This window comes from Armigeres subalbatus, chromosome 1 (assembly GCF_024139115.2).
Source record: "Armigeres subalbatus isolate Guangzhou_Male chromosome 1, GZ_Asu_2, whole genome shotgun sequence".
In the NCBI taxonomy this organism is placed as follows: domain Eukaryota; kingdom Metazoa; phylum Arthropoda; class Insecta; order Diptera; family Culicidae; genus Armigeres; species Armigeres subalbatus.
This window is the reverse complement of record NC_085139.1, coordinates 51299992-51321440: the sequence shown is the minus strand read 5'-3', so window position 1 is coordinate 51321440 and position 21449 is coordinate 51299992. Positions and strand designations below refer to the sequence as shown.

Sequence of the window (21449 nt, the reverse complement as noted above, 5' to 3'; positions counted from 1 at the left end):
ACTTTTTCAATGACCTGAAAAGGTACAAGCATCATTGCCCAACTCGATGTAACCTTCCGTTGAGCGACAAAGAAAAATCTCGGGAGAAAGGTTGCATGGGCGAAAACTTTTCCATCTTATGGAAATACTTTTGTCATGCACGTTGGTTTCGAAGAATTTTGTTCGAAAAAAGCTCAACATCTTTTAAGAATGTCGCAGCGAAGCGTTGTCAGGGGTAAATTTAGATTCACACCTTTATTGCATCCATGAGATGTAGACATGTTCGTAAACTATTTGGTTTCGGATGAATGAAAAACAACACGTTTTCAGATATTGCAACTGACATCGAATTAAAACAGAAGGATTAGCGTGACATGATGGGACTAAAGCACTCATCAGTCTAGGCTGTCACTCCTATCAAATCAACTGCCACTGAAATACCGCATTATGGTTCTGGTTTGTGAAGAAGCCATCTGAATCCAGGTTCAACCATACTGCGGTTAGTGCTTTTGGCAAGCCGAACATTTCTTGGAAGATTTACTTTTTTATTTTTTCTCGTCTAAATCTTTGAAAATCTGTTAAATTATTTACCAAACAGCTAAGCTGTTAAAATATTGGTAAAATTTCATCAAAATCCGCGATTTGTGTGTAGCAACAAAATGTTTTACATCCTAGTTCTTTTACCTGTAATGATTTGCGAACAATTCTGTATTTACTTAAACAATTGAAATATTATCCACATCTTAAATCAATAACTAAACTTCCTCAATTCTATAAAGATCTTGGGCCATAGCGATATTTAAATAAAACAAATTTTCAATTTTAGGTTTTTTTTTAAGTTGTGTTTAAAAGTGTGTTTGGTTCTACTAAAATTTTGCATATCCGTTGAAGCTACAGTCTCAACACAAGCAAGTATCCATATTTATCCCTAACCAGGCTTGCCTCTGCATAGAAACGTACCCAGTTCTCGGAAGGAGTTGATGCTAACACTTTCACGCAAATTGGTAGCTTTAAGACAGTGTTCCTTGCCATCGCTGCCGCACCGTCGCGTCGACGTCGTCACCGTCTAAAATGGAACGTGACATTTTTTAAATTTACATTAGCGGTAGGTGTCATTTGTTGGAGGAATTTGGTCTGTAATCCGCGACACTGCCAGAGCGGTAGCTTATGGGTCCGTTACGAGCACTTAGCAATTATGCAAACAGTCGTTGCTACGTGAATTCGAGAGCAGATTCGCCATTTATCTGGCGTTTCGGTGTTTGTTTAGCTTAGCAAAGCTATAACGACCGGCGATAAAAATCATCCGCATAGGTCAATTACTCTGGATGAGCACTGATTTCCGTTATTATTTATAGCATTCTATCGCCCATCATCTAAGTTGGAGATTACGCATGCATTTAGTCGAAGTGATGAAAGCAGTTAACCAGCTTAATTTGAGTTCACACGCTTTAAATTTTTGCTTTCGCATCCACTCGCTCTGGACATCGACCGCATCCATATCGGCGTCGCTACTTGAGCACGCAAGCTAAACATCCTACTGCTTCCCATCTGCTTCCGTTTCCAGCCTTCCCGGAAACGAAATTTGCTTCTCTTGTAGTGAATTTGGCGTTGCGACATATTTTTATACAATATACCCGGGGATTCCGGTTACACTTATATTTCCATGTTTTCCTCTCATCAAGCGTCTGCTTTCATTTCTCCCCATTTCGTTTCAGATTTACTGCTGTGCCTGGTGACGATGCCACTGACACTGGTGGAAATCCTTACCAAGTATTGGCCTATGGGTCGATTGCCATTTCTGTGCAAATCGATTGGAACCCTCCAGGCTACAAGCATCTTTGTGTCGACCATTTCTATTACGGCAATCGCGCTGGATCGGTATCAAGTAAGTAACTGCGTAAGAGGGTTGGGAAGGTTTTGTTTGCTTAGTGTTTTCATGTAGCTACCGAGTGAGTGGTAGCGATGTCTCGGTTTGAAATTAGATTTTCGATTTGTTACGATCGATTCGTCGGAAAAACGTCTTATGGAAATGAACACGGCGGAGGCACTGATTCGCTTTTATTCTTTCCCTTACTAAGGCATTTTTATATTGGCTCCATATTTAGGAATTTCGACCAGTTCAGCAATTAAAAAAAAATAGTATGAAAATAACTAGTTGCAATATACTTTTTTTTTCAAATGGAAAAACTTATTCCTTGACCCAAGAATGAAATCAGCTGTCAAAATTCGGTTCTTATGGTTTCGAGGGCAGTTTGCTTCAGCAGAGTTGTTCAAAATTTACCGTTCTATAATTGAAAAATAATTAACAGGTATGGTTGTGGGTGAATGATGATCTAGAGCAGCGATTCTCAACCTGGGGGTACCTCGATCAAACATGGGTAATGGCGAATGTATTACAATTCCAGTAAAAATTTATTGATAAAGTTTTGCTAATTGTTTAATTTTTCATTCTAAAACTTTGTATTGTACATAGTATGCATGGCGATCTGTTAATCAACGTCTAGTTAATTTTGCCTACCACAACCAGCACTTGAAGGACTGTAGGACAAACGGTTGAAACAACGAGGAACATTGAAAATGCCTGATCGAAGCTAAAAAAATATTGAACGATAAGTAAAAAATAGGCTTCTGAACTAAATTCTAAAAGTTCGGAAGCCCCCATTTGAAAGGCGTACAAGATTATTTTTCTCAAAGATTTTAGTAGCTCCGTTCCAAGAGGATTGAAAGCGGCTCCTACGCTTCCTCTCAAAAGGCGTTTCAAGAGGCTCGGAAGCCTCCTTTCAAGAGGCTCGGAAGCCTCCTTTCAAGAGGCTCGGAAGCCTCCTTTCAAGAGGCTCGGAAGCCTCCTTTCAAGAGGCTCGGAAGCCTCCTTTCAAGAGGCTCGGAAGCCTCCTTTCAAGAGGCTCGGAAGCCTCCTTTCAAGAGGCTCGGAAGCCTCCTTGCAAGAGGCTCGGAAGCCTCCTTTCAAGAGGCTCAGAAGCCTCCTTTCAAGAGGCTCAGAAGCCTCCTTTCAAGAGGCTCGGAAGCCTCCTTTCAAGAGGCTCGAAGCCTCCTTTCAAGAGGCCTCAGAAGCCTCCTTTCAAGAGGCTCAGAAGCCTCCTTTCCAAGAGCTCAGAAGCCTCCTTTCAAGAGGCTCAGAAGCCTCCTTTCCAAGAGGCTCAGAAGCCTCCTTTCAAGAGGCTCAAGCCTCCTTTCAAGAGGCTCAGAAGCCTCCTTTCAAGAGGCTCAGAAGCCTCCTTTCAAGAGGCTCAGAAGCCTCCTTTCAAGAGGCTCAAGCCTCCTTTCAAGAGGCTCAGAGCCTCCTTTCAAGAGGCTCAGACGCCTCCTTTCAAGAGGCTCAGACGCCTCCTTTCAAGAGGCTCAGACGCCTCCTTTCAAGAGGCTCAGACGCCTCCTTTCAAGAGCTCAGACGCCTCCTTTCAAGAGGCCTCAGACGCCTCCTTTCAAGAGGCTCAGACGCCTCCTTTCAAGAGGCCTCAGACGCCTCCTTTCAAGAGGCTCAGACGCCTCCTTTCAAGAGGCTCAGACGCCTCCTTTCAAGAGGCTCAGACGCCTCCTTTCCAAGAGGCTCAGACGCCTCCTTTCAAGAGGCCTCAGACGCCTCCTTTCAAGAGGCCTCAGACGCCTCCTTTCAAGAGCTCAGACGCCTCCTTTCAAGAGGCCTCAGACGCCTCCTATCAAGAGGCTCCAGAAGCCTCCTTTCAAGAGGCTCAGAAGCCTCCTTTCAAGAGGCTCAGAAGCCTCCTTTCAAGAGGCTCAGAGCTTCCTTTCAAGAGGCTCAGAAGCCTCCTTTCAAAGGCTCAGAAGCCTCCTTTCAAAAGGCTCAAGCCTCCTTTCAAGAGGCTCAGAAGCCTCCTTTCAAGAGGCTCAGGAAGCCTCCTTTCAAGAGGCTCAGAAGCCTCCTTTCAAGAGGCTCAGAAGCCTCCTTTCAAGAGGCTCAGAAGCCTCCTTTCAAGAGGCTCAGAAGCCTCCTTTCAAGAGGCTCCGGAAGCCTCCTTTCAAGAGGCTCAGAGCCTCCTTTCAAGAGGCTCAGAAGCCTCCTTTCAAGAGGCTCCAAGCCTCCTTTCAAGAGGCTCAGGCCTCCTTTCAAGAGGCTCAGAAGCCTCCTTTCAAGAGGCTCAGAAGCCTCCTTTCAAGAGGCTCGGAAGCCTCCTTTCAAGAGGCTCAGGCCTCCTTTCAAGAGGCTCAGAAGCCTCCTTTCAAGAGGCTCAGAAGCCTCCTTTCAAGAGGCTCAGAAGCCTCCTTTCAAGAGGCTCAGGCCTCCCTTTCAAGAGGCTCAGAAGCCTCCTTTCAAGAGGCTCAGAGCCTCCTTTCAAGAGGCTCAGAAGCCTCCTTTCAAGAGGCTCAGAAGCCTCCTTTCAAGAGGCTCAGGAAGCCTCCTTTCAAGAGCTCAGGCCTCCTTTCAAGAGGCTCAGAAGCCTCCTTTCAAGAGCTCAGAAGCCTCCTTTCAAGAGGCTCAGGCCTCCTTTCAAGAGGCTCAGGCCTCCTTTCAAGAGGCTCAGAGCCTCCTTTCAAGAGCTCAGAAGCCTCCTTTCAAGAGGCTCAGGAAGCCTCCTTTCAAGAGGCTCAGAGCCTCCTTTCAAGAGGCTCAGAAGCCTCCTTTCAAGAGCTCAAGCCTCCTTTCAAGAGGCTCAGAAGCCTCCTTTCAAGAGGCTCAGGCCTCCTTTCAAGAGGCCTCAAGCCTCCTTTCAAGAGGCTCAGAAGCCTCCTTTCAAGAGGCTCAAGCCTCCTTTCAAGAGGCCTCAGGAAGCCTCCTTTCAAGAGGCTCAGAGCCTCCTTTCAAGAGAGCTCAGGAAGCCTCCTTTCAAGAGGCTCGGAAGCCTCTTTTCGAGGAGCTCAGAAGCCCCCTTGCAAGAGGTTCAGAAGCCTCTTTTCAAGAGGCTAAAATGCCTCCTTTCAAGAGGCTAAGATGCCTCCTTTCAAGAGGTTCTGAAACCTCCTTTCAAGAGGCTCAGAAGCCTCCTTTCAAGAGAGCTCAGAAGCCTCCTTTCAAGAGGCTCAAGCCTCCTTTCCAAGAGCTCAGGAAGCCTCCTTTCAAGAGGCTCGGAAGCCTCCTTTCAAGAGGCTTGGAAGCCTCCTTTCAAGAGGCTCGGAAGCCTCCTTTCAAGAGGCACGGAAGCCGCCTTTCAAGAGGCGCAGAAGCCTCCTTTCAAGAGGCTCAGACGCCGCCCTTCAAGAGGCTCAGACGCCTCCTTTCAAGAGCTCAGACGCCTCCTTTCAAGAGGCTCAGACGCCTCCTTTCAAGAGGCCTCAGACGCCTCCTTTCAAGAGGCTCAGACGCCTCCTTTCAAGAGGCTCAGACGCCTCCTTTCAAGAGGCTCAGACGCCTCCTTTCAAGAGGCCTCAGACGCCTCCTTTCAAGAGGCCTCAGACGCCTCCTTTCAAGAGGCCTCAGACGCCTCCTTTCAAGAGGCTCAGACGCCTCCTTTCAAGAGGCTCAGACGCCTCCTTTCAAGAGGCCTCAGACGCCTCCTTTCAAGAGGCTCAGACGCCTCCTTTCAAGAGGCTCAGACGCCTCCTTTCAAGAGGCTCAGACGCCTCCTTTCAAGAGGCTCAGAAGCCTCCTATCAAGAGGCCTCAGAAGCCTCCTTTCAAGAGGCTCAGAAGCCTCCTTTCAAGAGGCTCAGAAGCTTCCTTTCAAGAGGCTCAGCAGCCTCCTTTCAAGAGGCTCAGAAGCCTCCTTTCAAGAGGCTCAGAAGCCTCCTTTCAAGAGGCTCAGAAGCCTCCTTTCAAGAGGCTCAGAAGCCTCCTTTCAAGAGGCTCACGAGCCTCCTTTAAAGAGACTCGGAAGCCTCCTTTCAAGAGGCTCAGAGCCTCCTTTCAAGAGGCTCAGAAGCCTCCTTTCAAGAGGCTCAGAAGCCTCCTTTCAAGAGGCTCAGAAGCCTCCTTTCAAGAGGCTCAGAAGCCTCCTTTCAAGAGGCTCAAAAGCCTCCTTTCAAGAGGCTCAGGCCTCCTTTCAAGAGGCTCAGAGCCTCCTTTCAAGAGGCTCAGAAGCCTCCTTTCAAGAGGCTCAGGAAGCCTCCTTTCAAGAGGCTCAGAAGCCTCCTTTCAAGAGGCTCAGGCCTCCTTTCAAGAGAGGCTCAGGCCTCCTTTCAAGAGGCTCAGGAAGCCTCCTTTCAAGAGGCTCAGAAGCCTCCTTTCAAGAGGCTCAGAAGCCTCCTTTCAAGAGGCTCAAGCCTCCTTTCAAGAGGCTCAGGCCTCCTTTCAAGAGGCTCAGAGCCTCCTTTCAAGAGGCTCAGAAGCCTCCTTTCAAGAGGCTCAGAGCCTCCTTTCAAGAGGCTCAGAAGCCTCCTTTCAAGAGGCTCAGAAGCCTCCTTTCAAGAGGCTCAGGCCTCCTTTCAAGAGGCTCAGAAGCCTCCTTTCAAGAGGCTCAGGCCTCCTTTCAAGAGGCTCAGAAGCCTCCTTTCAAGAGGCTCAGAAGCCTCCTTTCAAGAGGCTCAGAAGCCTCCTTTCAAGAGGCTCAAAGCCTCCTTTCAAGAGGCTCAGAGCCTCCTTTCAAGAGGCTCAGAAGCCTCCTTTCAAGAGGCCTCAGGCCTCCTTTCAAGAGGCTCCAGGAAGCCTCCTTTCAAGAGGCTCAGGAAGCCTCCTTCAAGAGGCTCAGAAGCCTCCTTCCAAGAGGCTCAGAGCCTCCTTCCAAGAGGCTCAGAAGCCTCCTTCCAAGAGGCTCAGAAGCCTCCTTCCAAGAGGCTCAGGAAGCCTCCTTCCAAGAGGCTCAGAAGCCTCCTTCCAAGAGGCTCAGGCCTCCTTCCAAGAGGCTCCAGAAGCCTCCTTCCAAGAGGCTCAGAAGCCTCCTTCCAAGAGGCTCAGGCCTCCTTCCAAGAGGCTCAGAAGCCTCCTTCCAAGAGGCTCAGAAGCCTCCTTCCAAGAGGCTCAGAAGCCTCCTTCCAAGAGGCTCAGAAGCCTCCTTCCAAGAGGCTCAGGAAGCCTCCTTCCAAGAGGCCTCAGAAGCCTCCTTCCAAGAGGCTCAGAAGCCTCCTTCCAAGAGGCTCAGAAGCCTCCTTCCAAGAGGCTCAGAGCCTCCTTCCAAGAGGCTCAGGCCTCCTTCCAAGAGGCTCAGAAGCCTCCTTCCAAGAGGCTCAGAAGCCTCCTTCCAAGAGGCTCAGAAGCCTCCTTCCAAGAGGCTCAGAAGCCTCTTTCCAAGAGGCTCAGGAGCCTCCTTCCAAGAGGCTCAGAAGCCTCCTTCCAAGAGGCTCAGAAGCCTCCTCCCAAGAAGCTCGAAAGCCTCCTTTCAAGAGGCTCAGAAGCCTCCTTCCAAGAGGCTCAGGCCTCCTTCCAAGAGGCTCAGAAGCCTCCTTCCAAGAGGCTCAGAAGCCTCCTTCCAAGAGGCTCAGGAAGCCTCCTTCCAAGAGGCTCAGAAGCCTCCTTCCAAGAGGCTCAGCCTCCTTCCAAGAGGCTCAGGCCTCCTTCCAAGTGGCTCAGAAGCCTCCTTCCATGAGGCTCAGAAGCCTCCTTCCCAGAGGCTCAGAAGCCTCCTTCCAAGAGGCTCAGGCCTCCTTCCAAGAGGCTCAGAAGCCTCCTTCCAAGAGGCTCAGAAGCCTCCTTCCAAGAGGCTCAAGCCTCCTTCCAAGAGGCTCAAGCCTCCTTCCAAGAGGCCTCGGAAGCCTCCTTCCAAGAGGCTCAGGCCTCCTTCCAAGAGGCTCGAAGCCTCCTTCCAAGAGGCTCAGGAAGCCTCCTTCCAAGAGGCTCAGAAGCCTCCTTCCAAGAGGCTCAGAAGCCTCCTTCCAAGAGGCCTCAGAGCCTCCTTCCAAGAGGCTCAAGCCTCCTTCCAAGAGGCTCAGAGCCTCCTTCCAAGAGGCTCAGAGCCTCCTTCCAAGAGGCTCAGGCCTCCTTCCAAGAGGCTCAGGCCTCCTTCCAAGAGGCTCAGAAGCCTCCTTCCAAGAGGCTCAGAAGCCTCCTTCCAAGAGGCTCAAGCCTCCTTCCAAGAGGCTCAGAAGCCTCCTTCCAAGAGGCTCAGAAGCCTCCTTCCAAGAGGCTCAGGCCTCCTTCCAAGAGGCTCAGAAGCCTCCTTCCAAGAGGCTCAGAAGCCTCCTTCCAAGAGGCTCAGAAGCCTCCTTCCAAGAGGCTCAGAAGCCTCCTTCCAAGAGGCTCAGAAGCCTCCTTCCAAGAGGCTCAGAGCCTCCTTCCAAGAGGCTCAGAGCCTCCTTCCAAGAGGCTCAGGAAGCCTCCTTCCAAGAGGCTCCCAGCCTCCTTCCAAGAGGCTCAGGCCTCCTTCCAAGAGGCGGCTCAGAAGCCTCCTCCAAGAGGCCTCAGAGCCTCCTTCCAAGAAGGCTCCAGAAGCCTCCTTCCAAGAGGCTCAGAAGCCTCCTTCAAGAGGCTCAAGCCTCCTTCCAAGAGGCTCAGAAGCCTCCTTCCAAGAGGCTCAGAGCCTCCTTCCAAGAGGCTCAGAAGCCTCCTTCCAAGAGGCTCAGAAGCCTCCTTCCAAGAGCTCAGAAGCCTCCTTCCAAGAGGCTCAGAAGCCTCCTTCCAAGAGGCTCAGGAAGCCTCCTTCCAGAGGCTCAGAAGCCTCCTTCCAAGAGGCTCAGAAGCCTCCTTCCAAGAGGCTCAGGAAGCCTCCTTCCAAGAGGCTCAGAAGCCTCCTTCCAAGAGGCTCAGGCCTCCTTCCAAGAGGCTCAGGCCTCCTTCCAAGAGGCTCAGGCCTCCTTCCAAGAGGCTCAGAAGCCTCCTTCCAAGAGGCTCCAGAAGCCTCCTTCCAAGAGGCTCAGGCCTCCTTCAAGAGGCTCAGGAAGCCTCCTTCCAAGAGGCTCAGAGCCTCCTTCCAAGAGGCTCAGAAGCCTCCTTCCAAGAGGCTCAGAAGCCTCCTTCCAAGAGGCTCAGAAGCCTCCTTCCAAGAGGCTCAAGCCTCCTTCCAAGAGGCTCAGAAGCCTCCTTCCAAGAGGCTCAGAGCCTCCTTCCAAGAGGCTCGGAAGCCTCCTTCAAGAGGCTCAGAGCCTCCTTCCAAGAGGCTCAGGCCTCCTTCCAAGAGGCTCAGGCCTCCTTCCAAGAGGCTCAGGAAGCCTCCTTCCAAGAGGCTCAGAAGCCTCCTTCCAAGAGGCCTCAAGCCTCCTTCCAAGAGGCTCAGAGCCTCCTTCCAAGAGGCTCAGAAGCCTCCTTCCAAGAGGCTCAGAGCCTCCTTCCAAGAGGCTCAGGCCTCCTTCCAAGAGGCTCAGAGCCTCCTTCCAAGAGCTCAGAAGCCTCCTTCCAAGAGGCTCAGAAGCCTCCTTCCAAGAGGCTCAGAAGCCTCCTTCCAAGAGGCTCAGAAGCCTCCTTCCAAGAGGCTCAGAAGCCTCCTTCCAAGAGGCTCCAGAAGCCTCCTTCCAAGAGGCTCAGAAGCCTCCTTCCAAGAGGCTCAGGCCTCCTTCCAAGAGGCTCAGAAGCCTCCTTCCAAGAGAGGCTCAGGAAGCCTCCTTCCAAGAGGCTCAGAAGCCTCCTTCCAAGAGGCTCAGAAGCCTCCTTCCAAGAGGCTCAGGCCTCCTTCCAAGAGGCTCAGAAGCCTCCTTCCAAGAGGCTCAGAGCCTCCTTCCAAGAGGCTCAGAGCCTCCTTCCAAGAGGCTCAGGCCTCCTTCCAAGAGGCTCAGAAGCCTCCTTCCAAGAGGCTCAGAGCCTCCTTCCAAGAGGCTCCAGAAGCCTCCTTCCAAGAGGCTCAGGCCTCCTTCCAAGAGGCTCAGAGCCTCCTTCCAAGAGGCTCAGAAGCCTCCTTCCAAGAGGCTCAAAGCCTCCTTCCAAGAGGCTCAGCCTCCTCCTTCAAGAGGCTCAGGAAGCCTCCTTCCAAGAGGCTCAGAAGCCTCCTTCCAAGAGGCTCAGGCCTCCTTCCAAGAGGCTCAGAAGCCTCCTTCCAAGAGAGCTCCAGAAGCCTCCTTCCAAGAGGCTCCAGGAAGCCTCCTTCCAAGAGGCTCAGAGCCTCCTTCCAAGAGGCTCAGGCCTCCTTCCAAGAGGCTCAGAAGCCTCCTTCCAAGAGGCTCAGAGCCTCCTTCCAAGAGGCTCAGAAGCCTCCTTCCAAGAGGCTCAGAAGCCTCCTTCCAAGAGGCTCAGGCCTCCTTCCAAGAGGCTCAGGCCTCCTTCCAAGAGGCTCAGAAGCCTCCTTCCAAGAGGCTCAGAGCCTCCTTCCAAGAGGCTCAGAAGCCTCCTTCCAAGAGGCTCAGAAGCCTCCTTCCAAGAGGCTCAAGCCTCCTTCCAAGAGGCTCAGGAAGCCTCCTTCCAAGAGCTCAAAGGCCTCCTTCCAAGAAACTCAGAAGCCTCCTTCAAGAGGCTCAGAAGCCTCCTTCCAAGAGGCTCAGAGCCTCCTTCCAAGAGGCTCAGGAAGCCTCCTTCCAAGAGGCTCAGAGCCTCCTTCCAAGAGGCTCAGGAAGCCTCCTTCCAAGAGGCTCAGGCCTCCTTCCAAGAGGCTCAGAAGCCTCCTTCCAAGAGGCTCAGAAGCCTCCTTCCAAGAGGCTCAGAAGCCTCCTTCCAAGAGGCTCAGAAGCCTCCTTCCAAGAGGCTCAAGCCTCCTTCCAAGAGGCTCAGGCCTCCTTCCAAGAGGCTCAGAAGCCTCCTTCCAAGAGGCTCAGAGCCTCCTTCCAAGAGGCTCAGGCCTCCTTCCAAGAGGCTCAGAAGCCTCCTTCCAAGAGGCTCAGAGCCTCCTTCCAAGAGGCTCAGAAGCCTCCTTCCAAGAGGCTCAGGCCTCCTTCCAAGAGGCTCAGAAGCCTCCTTCCAAGAGGCTCAGAAGCCTCCTTCCAAGAGGCTCGGAAGCCTCCTTCCAAGAGGCTCGGAAGCCTCCTTCCAAGAGGCTCGGAAGCCTCCTTCCAAGAGGCTCGGAAGCCTCCTTCCAAGAGGCTCGGAAGCCTCCTTCCAAGAGGCTCGGAAGCCTCCTTCCAAGAGGCTCGGAAAGGACTATAGTCCCAGAGATAGGGTCAGTGAGTGGAGCATGAACCGTGCTGAGCTGCCCGGTTTTCCTGGGTCGCTTGATTTTTTTAGGACTGATGACCCAAGGTTGGAATCCCCGGGGTGCCCAAAAAGCGGTCTGAGGTGGTGGAACTTACCTTGCGATAGGTTTAGAATCCAAATCCGAAATGAGGGGCTTGCGAATGTTCCAGAATCCGAAGTTCTAACTGTTGTTTGATGTAGGTTGATTTGCTTGGTTGATTTACTGACGGGCTCTTGGGGCTTGGCCGAAAGTGTCATTCGACCGAACCGGTCTTTTGCTATAAGGGAACGTCCACAAATTGCGTAACGCTTGGAGGGGGAGGGGGGGTTGAATGAAGTGTGACGATCCATACAAAATTTTCAGATGCTTCGTACAAAAAGTGTGACATTGCGTTACGTAATTAATGGATCTTCAAAGTCGTTTGGCAGAAATGGTCATCTGATAGAAAGGGCCATTTGGCTGAACGGATCGACAGTTTTGGCCAAACGACCATTTCGGTCAAGCTTAATTTTCTGTACCCTGACAATATAGACAAGCCACTCCTCTTGATTAGATCTAGATAATAGTTGTGAATATATTTTTTTTGTATAAAATCTTTCTCAATAATGACGCATCTTTATTTTACTTCTCTATTCTGCAGGTGATTGTCTATCCAACTCGGGACAGTCTCCAACGGATGGGTGCCATTGTGATACTAACCGGCATCTGGATCATCTCGCTGGTGCTGGCCTCGCCGATGTTCATAACCAGACGATTGATCCACTATGACGTGAACCTGCCCAGCTTGGGTATTGATTACATCTCCTACTGCATCGAAGACTGGCCAATGGCCCGCGGTCGGGTGTACTATTCGGTGTTCACCCTGTGCGTCCAGTACGTCCTGCCAATTCTGATAGTGTCGATAGCGTATCTACGAATTTATGTCAAACTGAAGCATCGACTTGTGGTGACGACCACCACCGTAAGCACCAATGCCAGTTCCAAAGACTCGCAACCGGTGCGGGAACGGGAGCGGGGTCGACGGATGCAACGAACCAATTACCTACTGATAAGCATAGCCTTAATATTTGGAATCTCGTGGCTTCCACTGAACCTGTTCAACCTGTTTGCCGACCTGTATCTAGACGGAATCACCCAGCAGATCATGGTGGCGTACGCCATTTGCCACATGATGGGCATGAGCTCGGCCTGCTCCAATCCGCTGCTCTACGGTTGGCTAAACGATAACTTTCGTAAGGAGTTTAACGAAATCCTCTGCCGGAAGGAGTCAAGTACGCTCGTTGTTAACGGGGCCGGCGGAGGCAAAACCGTCTCAAGAAAGATTCGAACTTCGGGAGCCGCTCCGGAAGTAACGCAGGTGGGCGATTTGTGTCGACCAACGACCACAACCTCAACAGTAGTAGAATCGGGCGAGCAAACCGAACTGTCCGGACTAGTGTCGGAACTGGTTGAGTAGTAGTAGAGGGCGCCCAAACATTTTCCAAAACATTTGAACTTCTGCTAGTACTACCGCAGTTACCGCTACTACCGGCTACCAGATGGACTGAGGTGTGCAACAACATAAGAAACACAATTTGAATAACTTGAGTTTATATTTTATACACAAATCATCTCACCACAAATCACCAATCAGTACCCAATTAGTAGAGTAACCACCGTACACCGTTTATGAGTTATCGACACTATCTCTGCGTACACCTTTGTCTCTCTCGTAGCACTTCGCTTTTCCCCTTCCAACTTTTGAACATTTCTGTGGAATTTGGGTTAGTTCAACAATTTGGGTCCAGCTTTGTGAGAACTATGAAACCATTTGAACATGTTCAAAGTTTGAATAAGTAGATCCAACTTTTTCCAATTGCCTTATAGAAACTTTTATTCACTTAATTATAATTGGTTGTTACCCAATCACGAAAACACAGTATAATCTACCTTGCAGAAATAATATTTTTTTCGAGTAGTACGAAATTCAATAAGCCTTATACGCATTAATTTTAATATACCAGTTGTGCAAAAATAGAAACCCAGATTAGTATACATTGAGATGTTGATGTCTTTTAACATATGGGAAATGTTGTACTTAAAATCATTATCAAATGGCACTTTCATTATTTTCATCAATTAACATTTGTTTACATTCATATATACTTAGTACCGCCGTTCCTGATTTTCTTTCGTTTTTTTTGGAAATTCATTCATTTTTGAAAGAATTTTCTGTGCACTCTGTGAAAATAAAAAAAAATCCTCTTGGAAGTCCAAACGGATTTCAACTGGAAGTTCAACATATGCGTGCTATTGATAAAAGAACAATTGCCCTTTTTACCGGTATAAAAGCACTTTATTAGAAATGTCTTATTCCAATGAAAAGCGTGTTTTTGAAAAAATAGTCAGGATAGTCAGGATGGATGGCACCAGAACATTCATTCGTGCCGAATAAAACTTGCCGTGTAAAAACCGATTTGTAATGAATTTTTAACATACTTTAGGTGGAGTAATGGTTTGTGCTTGCTCGAGAATTGACGACGCAGTATGTTAAAACTGCACGTTGAAATTGCTTTTTGAGAGATGTACCGAAGCATAATAGCTTGCGGGAAACACCTGTTGATTCCTTGCTAACATGCTTCAAACTTTTGCGTTGCTTTTTTAAGCTGGATGATTTCTGAGGTGCAGCTTGATATTAGTTTCGACCCTTTTCAATCACAAAACTAATTTTCAACTAATTACACTAGTCCACAAGTTGACTCATACAACCTAATCGGATAATAAACTTTATGCACTATGAGATAATAATCTAAAAATTTATTTGTGCAATTAATTTTCTACGAAACTGTATTTAACACCTAAGATAAAAAAGCTCGCCTGTTCAATATCTCGGACATTTCACAAAAACTCACCAACATTTTTACAGGCAGTCTTTGTTGTGAGAAAATGCTTTAAGTTTTATGGACTGGAAACATTTGAAAAAGGTTTTAGTAGTAACTAAACGAGCTAGTTCTGTGTTCATCTCATTGTATTTCCAGATTTATAAAAAGTCCTACAGTTATAGAAATCCGAGATAATAATAAAGCATTCTTCTAAAAAGTGTCACGCATCGAAAGATTTCCATTGAAAAAAAAAAATTAATTAGAAACACTGACGAAAAAACTTATTTAGATCTGCCAAACTGTGTAAAAATCCCCCATAGTGCTTTGCTTCCTTCCTCGAAATACAATTTCCGGTGTCCCTGTGCGCCATGTGTCCGAAGTGATTTTCCAAATATACTAATTTGCGGGTATTTTTCTTAAATTAATTCCATCCTTCCGGGAAACGTCCGCAGCACAACCGTAATTGGGACGAGCACTCGGATGAATCGGTGGATCAGCAGGACCGCATGAAGCTGTGCAACGGCGACGAGGATAGCGTTTGAGACGGTGTGGGCGGAGAGTTGGTTGCTGTTTGACCTCGTCGGAAATGTGTCTTTCACCTGCCCAGCAGCTCGGTGCTGCAGATAACAGCGTGGGATCGTAGGCAGCCACGTGCATGTCGCCTAGCAGCACAGGTTGCAAGCAGTCAGTCGTATGCAGATTGCAGCGGTGTGGTACATATTCCCGGCAAAAATGCGATCCACAGAAAGTAATCCACTGCGGGAATGAATCTGCGATGGGGTGAGTGAGCGGCGCCTGAAAGTACGGAGTGGATAAAACAGAGTGCATCGGGTGGTGAGTATAGCGGTTACATAAATATGCATAGATTGTTCGGCACGTTGAAAGTGTCAGAAGGTGAATGTGGAAAAAGAGATTCATAGATAGTATGAAAATAGATAGCGCTGGTATAATTTATGATGCGGTCGTCTGTGGATTGGGATAATGCAAGGTAGATGCGAGAAATTTATTGTAACTGGAATTATGACAAGAATTGTGATATGTTTTGTTTGCTTACATGACAGGCTGGGAATTATTATCAATTTATTCAATCTATATGAATGCACTCTCTTAGACATTCTGAACATTGAGTTGCGATTAGCAAAGGTTTAATAATGAAGAAAAGAGCTAATATTTTCTTCCTAAGAAATAGCAATAAAAATCCTTCAGTTGAAACGATTTATACATATGTGTTTGAAAATTGAGCAAATCTTTATAATGTTATACATTTTTTATGTAATTAAATGGAATGGTACTAAACTCGTCTTATATTGTCTATCTTGAACAAAGATAGTACTCTTTTTATACCGAATTTGGATTTTTCTCCTGGTACAGGCAACTTACCCAACATCGGGAGTAGTGCGCTGGATTCGCATAAAGATGCGCTGAACAACGCATCAATTATTGCGGATATCTTTTAAAAAATTTCCATTTTGCGGATTCCGTAAATATCTACCGCAGCTGTCAAAGTTCTGATATTTGGCGTTCTCATCTTAGAATGCCATGCCAAACAGCAGAGAGAAAGTATGAAATGACAGCTGCGGTAGTTTAAAAATTGAACCATGAAGAGGAAAATTTTCTCTGGAATAGCAATAGTTTGACGGATAAAACTTCGGAGTAAAGTACGGTTCAGAAGTCCTGACTTCTAATTGGTGCTAATTTGGTGCTACGCCGACAATAACTGGTCTAAACAGATGATTAGGACATTGCAAAGATACTTGATACTTGATGGTCTACAGCTCTTCGATGAACCTACGCCGAATGGAGTATCCTTCTCCACTGGACTCAATCCTGGGCCAATCGCTTCTAGTCGCCCTGAACATTGAGCGCCCTCAGGTCCTCTTCAACTGCAAAAAGCCTTCGTGTACGCGGCCTTCCACGAAGCCTGCGGCCTCTTCTAGGTTCTCTACTAAATATTATCTTCGCTTGACGTAAAAAATACAGACGCGGAAATTTACACTATTCTGAGCATACATGAATATTTTGCATCAAATTCACCCTAAATGTATGCAATTTGTATAGCATTATGCCACCTTATCGAATATATAGTGGCATAATGCAATACAAAATGCATACATCCAAGCGAAAATATCGTTTTAAATTACGCTCTTTTTGGCATTCCCTTTATGTGCATTATTTTCGTGTAAATTTCAACAACTTTTTCTATCTGTGTAGTATACAGCGCGAGTTTTGTTTTCGTTTGCAGACTACAAGACTTAAGCTGATTACGAAGTCCGTAATAAGCCCTATTTGCAGCTGCAATACGCCTTTTCACCTCGCGGGTAACATCATTATCGCACGTCACTGATGTTCCAAGATACACAAATTCTTCTACCACTTCAAACTTTTCACCATCCATCACCATTTCGCTACCTCCACCACTAATGAACCCACGTTGATTGCCATCGACCATATACTTCGTTTTGCTGGAATTGATCGTGAGTCCAATTCTCGCTGTCTCTTTCTTAAAAGGCACAAAAGCCTCTTCCACGGCACGGCGATCAAGCCCGATAATATCGATATCGTCCGCAAGTCCAAGGAGCATATGCGATCTTGTGATAATGGTACCGCTTCTTAGCACAACAGCTCTCCTAATCGCTCTCTCGATCGCTATATTGAACAGTAGATTCGAGAGTGGGCCCTCTTAGCCGTGCGGTAAGATGCGCGGCTACAAAGCAAGACCATGCTGAGGGTGGCTGGGTTCGATTCCCGGTACCGGTCTAGGCAATTTTCGGATTGGAAATTGTCTCGACTTCCCTGGGCATAAAAGTATCATCGTGTTAGCCTCATGATATACGAATGCAAAAATGGTAACTTGGCTTAGAAACCTCGCAGTTAATAACTGTGGAAGTGCTCAATGAACACTAAGCTGCGAGGCGGCTCTGTCCCAGTGTGGGGATGTAATGCCAATAAGAAGAAGAAGAAGATTCGAGGGTGCATCACCCTGCTTTAATCCATCTAAGGGAACAAATGACGTCGATATTTCATCCGCAACCCTTACACTTGATTTCTATCCGTCCAACGTTATACGAATCAGCCGTATCAGTTTCGCCGGAAAACCATGTTCAAGCATAATTTGCCATAATTCATTCCGTTTCACTGAATCGTACGCCGCCTTGAAATCAATAAACAGATGATGTGTCTGCAAGTTGTACTCCCGGAGTTTATCAAGGATTTGTCTCAGGGTAAACATTTGATCCGTCGTTGATCGGCCCTCATGAAAACCTGCTTGGTATTCGCCGACGAAGGACTCTTCAAGCGGTCTCAATCTGTTGAACAGAATACGAGACATAATTTTGTTAACCTCATCTAGTGTAGGCGACTCCACAGCTTGTCCATCGTCGCTAATATTTATTCTGCTCACCGTTGCACCGTCACTTCCACTATTCAACAAAGTCTCGAAGTGTTGATTTCATCTGGCAGCCACTTCGGTTTTATCTGTCAGCAAATTCCCTTGTTGGTCGTTGCACATGACGGGAAATGGTGCTGTCTTTCTCCGCACGCCATTGACAGACTCATATAACCTCCGCATATCGTTCTGCTCCATTTTTTCCTGCGCTTCGCTAATCACTTGCTCTTCATATTCTTTCTTCTTCCTGCGGTGGGTTCGTTTTTCGGCTGCTCTTGCTTCCTTGTACCGATCTCTATTCGATCGGGTACCCGACACCAACATCCGGCTTCTGGCAACGTTCTTCTCGTCTGTCACTCTCTGACACTCCACATCGAACCAACCCGTCCTGGGTCGCCTCTGTGAAATGTCTACCACTTCTCGTGCTGTTGTGCTCACCGCTCCATGGATCAACTCCCATAGATCGTTGATGTTGTCGCTAACGTTGATTGCACTTATCCGTTCGTCGAGCTTCTGGCGATACTCAGCCGATACTCCTTCCGCCGACAATCGCTGGATATTGTAACGCATCGTTCGCTGTGATCTTTCGTTCGATACAGTTGACAACCGTGATCGAATTTTACTGACAACGAGGTATGTTCGGAAATGGCGCCCATCCACCAGAACATGGTCTATCTGGTTGCAAGTTTCACCATTTGGGTGTCTCCAGGTGTGCTTTCAGATGTAGGTGTAGGTGCTACTGATGGCCATCCCTCTGGCAGCAGCAAAATTTACTAGCCGTAGGCCGTTGTCATTGGTAGCGGAATGAAGGCTCTCCTTATCGATTATGGGACGGAAAAAGTCCTCTCTACCGACCTGAGCGTTAGCGTCTCCAATAACAATTTTCACGTCATGCTTTGGGCACTCTCCATAGGCTTTGTCAAGACATTCATAACACGTGTCCTTCACGTCGTCGGATTTATCGTTTGTCGGTGCATAAACGTTTATTAGGCTGTAATTGAAGAATTTGCCCCGTATCCTCAACACACAGATTCGTTCGCTAATGGGTTTCCACCGCATCACTCGCTTCATCTGCTTGCCCATAAATACGAAACCAACTCCATGCTCTGCTTTTCCGCCACCGCTGTGATAGATGTTATACTTGAATGCAGCGTTGGTCGTGGGGTCCATGGCTCGGAATTCACGTTCTCCGGATCTAGGCCATCGGACTTCTTGAATAGCGGCCACGTTCACTTCAACCTTCTGCAGTTCACGAGCCAGAAGGCTCACTCGTTCAGGTTCATTTAGGGTCCTGACGTTCAAAGTACCGAGTTTCCAATCATAGTCCTTATTTCGTTGCCGGGTCGGTTGCCAAAAATAACGTTCTCTTTTTCTTCTATCTCCATTTTTCGTGGTATTTGAGAGGCTTCAGTGAGCTCCCTTACCGGGGTCGCGTTACCTACATCGCGCTGGTGGGGCTGCTACCTTAGGTATGGAACATTGCAAAGGTCCTGGTTGAATTCGTATATACTGTGGTCTGAGTTCAGGTTGTTTTGTAGAACCTTGAATCACTCAATTTCATGGAAATATTATTTTAACGATCGGAGGTGATCTAGCCTTGGGCTAAAAGCCTCTTTAATAAAGATTATAATAATAATATTTTAACGATGCCTTCTTCTACGAAGGTTCTACATTCCAACTGGAACTGGGCTGATTTTCAGCTTAGTATTCCGTGATGTCGTTTATTAAACCTCATTAAGTGTATATCCAATGATGAGGACCACTTAAAAGTCCTGTATGATCCGGGCATCTCATAACGGTAAAGATTCCGTCGCATGTTTTTTGACATAAATTATTTCTTTAGACTGAAGTCAAACTTACCCAATCAGTAGATGCTAACGGATTTATATCAGAACTTGTTATTATGTTACAGTAGAGCTTTTTTTATAACAGAGTTTTAGTAGTTAGAATAACAAAAATTATAATGAATTACTTCTTGTGTTTTACGTTATTATATTTATACGTTATTGAACATGTTTCCAATTGAACAAAAATTTAACTCGATGTGTTACATAAAACAAGGTTATCACTGGTTGTGTTACAAGTATTGCTATTCATAGTTATTATATCACATTGTGTTATAATCATGTTATGGCGATCATGAAATATTCTTTCCTTCATCCGGGACAGAGAATTTTCATAACAAAATTATTGCACATATTGTTATTTGTAGCACATATTGATATAATTGTGATATAATTTTGTTATGACTAACTGGTCGGGTAACCCTCGATGTTTTTCCATGAAAGCCAACATCCTGATGAACAATTCTTTTGAAAAAAAGTGACCTCTTCTGTCATTTTTTTACAGTCAATCAAAATGGTGGGCAAATAGGGTAAATCACTGCTTGGGCCAGGTCAGCCCGGAAAAGCGGATGCAGCGATTGTGAAATTCAACGATCCGAGAGAAGCCTACCGCAAACACTCGACGCCGACAGTTGCTAAGAAACTCGCACCAAAGTCGGTTGGAGATCCATCAACTCTGCCGGAGAGTTTTCTGATCGGGCGCGATGGAAATTTGACGCCTGTCGGACGGCCAAGGGTTCCCAAACCGGAAAAGATGAAGCATAGCAACAAGCGGCAGATAGCGGAAGAAGAGTCGGAATCTGAAACGAGTTCCGAAGAAATAAAAGAAGAAGAGTCCGCTGAAGAAGAGGAAAGCTAAGGAGAAGAAGAAAGTTTCATCGAGGACGAAGAGAGCTCTTCGGAAGAGGAAGAGGGCTGTAAGGAGGAAGAAAGTCCGGAGAATTCTGAAGAAGAGAGAGACTTGGAGAAGTCACGTAGGAAACAAGGGTTAGTCAGGCGCGGTCGACAAAGTCGGCAGCAAGAACCGACGAAGGTTCGCTCGGCAGTTCCTGTCCAGGAAGTTGCCAACTTTTTCTGGCAAGTTGGAAGAAAGACCAATGTTCATAAGTAGCTACGAGACGTCGACAAAGGCGTACGGCTTTTCCGACGTGGAAAATTTGGCTCGGCTACAGGAGTGCCTGAAAGGCGAGGCGCTGGAAGCGGACAAAAGTAGGTTGCTACCAATATGGTGTAAAGAAGGTGAGGTGATCTTTTAGTGTATTACACATCCATTTGCTTGTAGTAGTGCGTCGTTTCTGTCGCGTCTTAGAAACCATTTCACTGCATGACGTCATGTTGTGCAAATGTTGTTATGCAAACAGCATTTTGTTATGCAAACAATAACATGGAGAAATATTTCGCAGTGAGGGAACCTCAGCTTATTAAATATGTATCGTATAACTTTTAATCTTATTTCAGATTATTGCTCATATTTCGGGATATAAAGGATATTCGGCATCCCCCGATTAATTTTGTAGCAAGGAAGCAAAACATGAATTGATATTTCCCAATGTTTATGTGGAAATACTACAGCAAAGTGTTCTGGTGAAAAACGTATGCCGCAAGGAAAATAGCAGAAGCGCTTATTAAAATGGCTTTTTAATTCGAACTTCAAATTGTTAAAGCTTAAAAGTTATTAATTGGCCAATGCTACTTCTATTTAGCTCCTTCTTGGGTAAAAAATCAATTAAAAATAAGGTTTTCTAGAACATGGTTCATGGAGGTTCATGGGACGGTGTGACGTAACAGCTTTCCCCTCAAATTTTGTTTATACTTTTGGTTCACTAACACCAACAAGTATGGACTTCCTCCACACCTTTCTTACACCATATTGGGTTGCTACTGCCGAATTCAGTCCCGAAAATAATAAAGACGCTGCAGATGCTGTATGGGAGACATGATCGTCTGTTGAACATGCTTTTTTGTGTGTTTGTCATCCTCTATCCCTCACCCAGCTGGGGGTGTTGGTCAAGTAGTATTACGAATAATTTGATCAGATCTCATGCTCCATAATCGTGACCTTTTTGTTATGAAGACTAGTACTAGTAAAAAGGATTCACTTTTGAAGCAAGAAAAGATTCTCCAGGAAGTGTAGGGAATGGGACGTACTAGTTGTTCATAACAGGTGCAGCAAAACTTCACAAGGATGCCTTTATTCGTACTAACTACTCAGGGAATAGAAGGTCGAAAAGAGCCACCGTTGCTAACTAAAGCGTGAACCGAATATCTGGGACTCCCACAATATCCGCGGCAATAGCAGCAAACGATGCCCTGTACGTATTTAGTGGCATTTTGATGTATTTTTAAGTTTATAGCACAATGAAATGCACGATCAGAAAGTAAATAATTGGAACGTGTTCACCGATTTAGTTCCTTCACTACTTCAATGCTGGCGACATAAAGTCATGGATCAAGTTAAATTTTATGACGGCACAGGCTCTCCTGCCTAACGACTTTGCACT

At 47.0% G+C, this 21449-nt stretch overlaps 1 protein-coding gene across 1 annotated transcript in view; it reads left to right on the top strand.

Moving 5' to 3' along the window:
* LOC134225360 (neuropeptide F receptor) overlaps positions 1-14726 on the top strand; it is a 105306-nt gene extending 90580 nt beyond the window's left edge. Inside the window, exons 3-5 of the mRNA XM_062705359.1 lie at positions 1695-1864; positions 11499-12215; positions 14172-14726. Of these exons, the coding sequence (XP_062561343.1) occupies positions 1695-1864; positions 11499-12215; positions 14172-14261 (977 nt within the window). The 3' untranslated portion in view covers positions 14262-14726. The remainder of the gene's footprint in view (positions 1-1694; positions 1865-11498; positions 12216-14171) is intronic.
* Positions 14727-21449: the final 6723 nt, after the last annotated feature.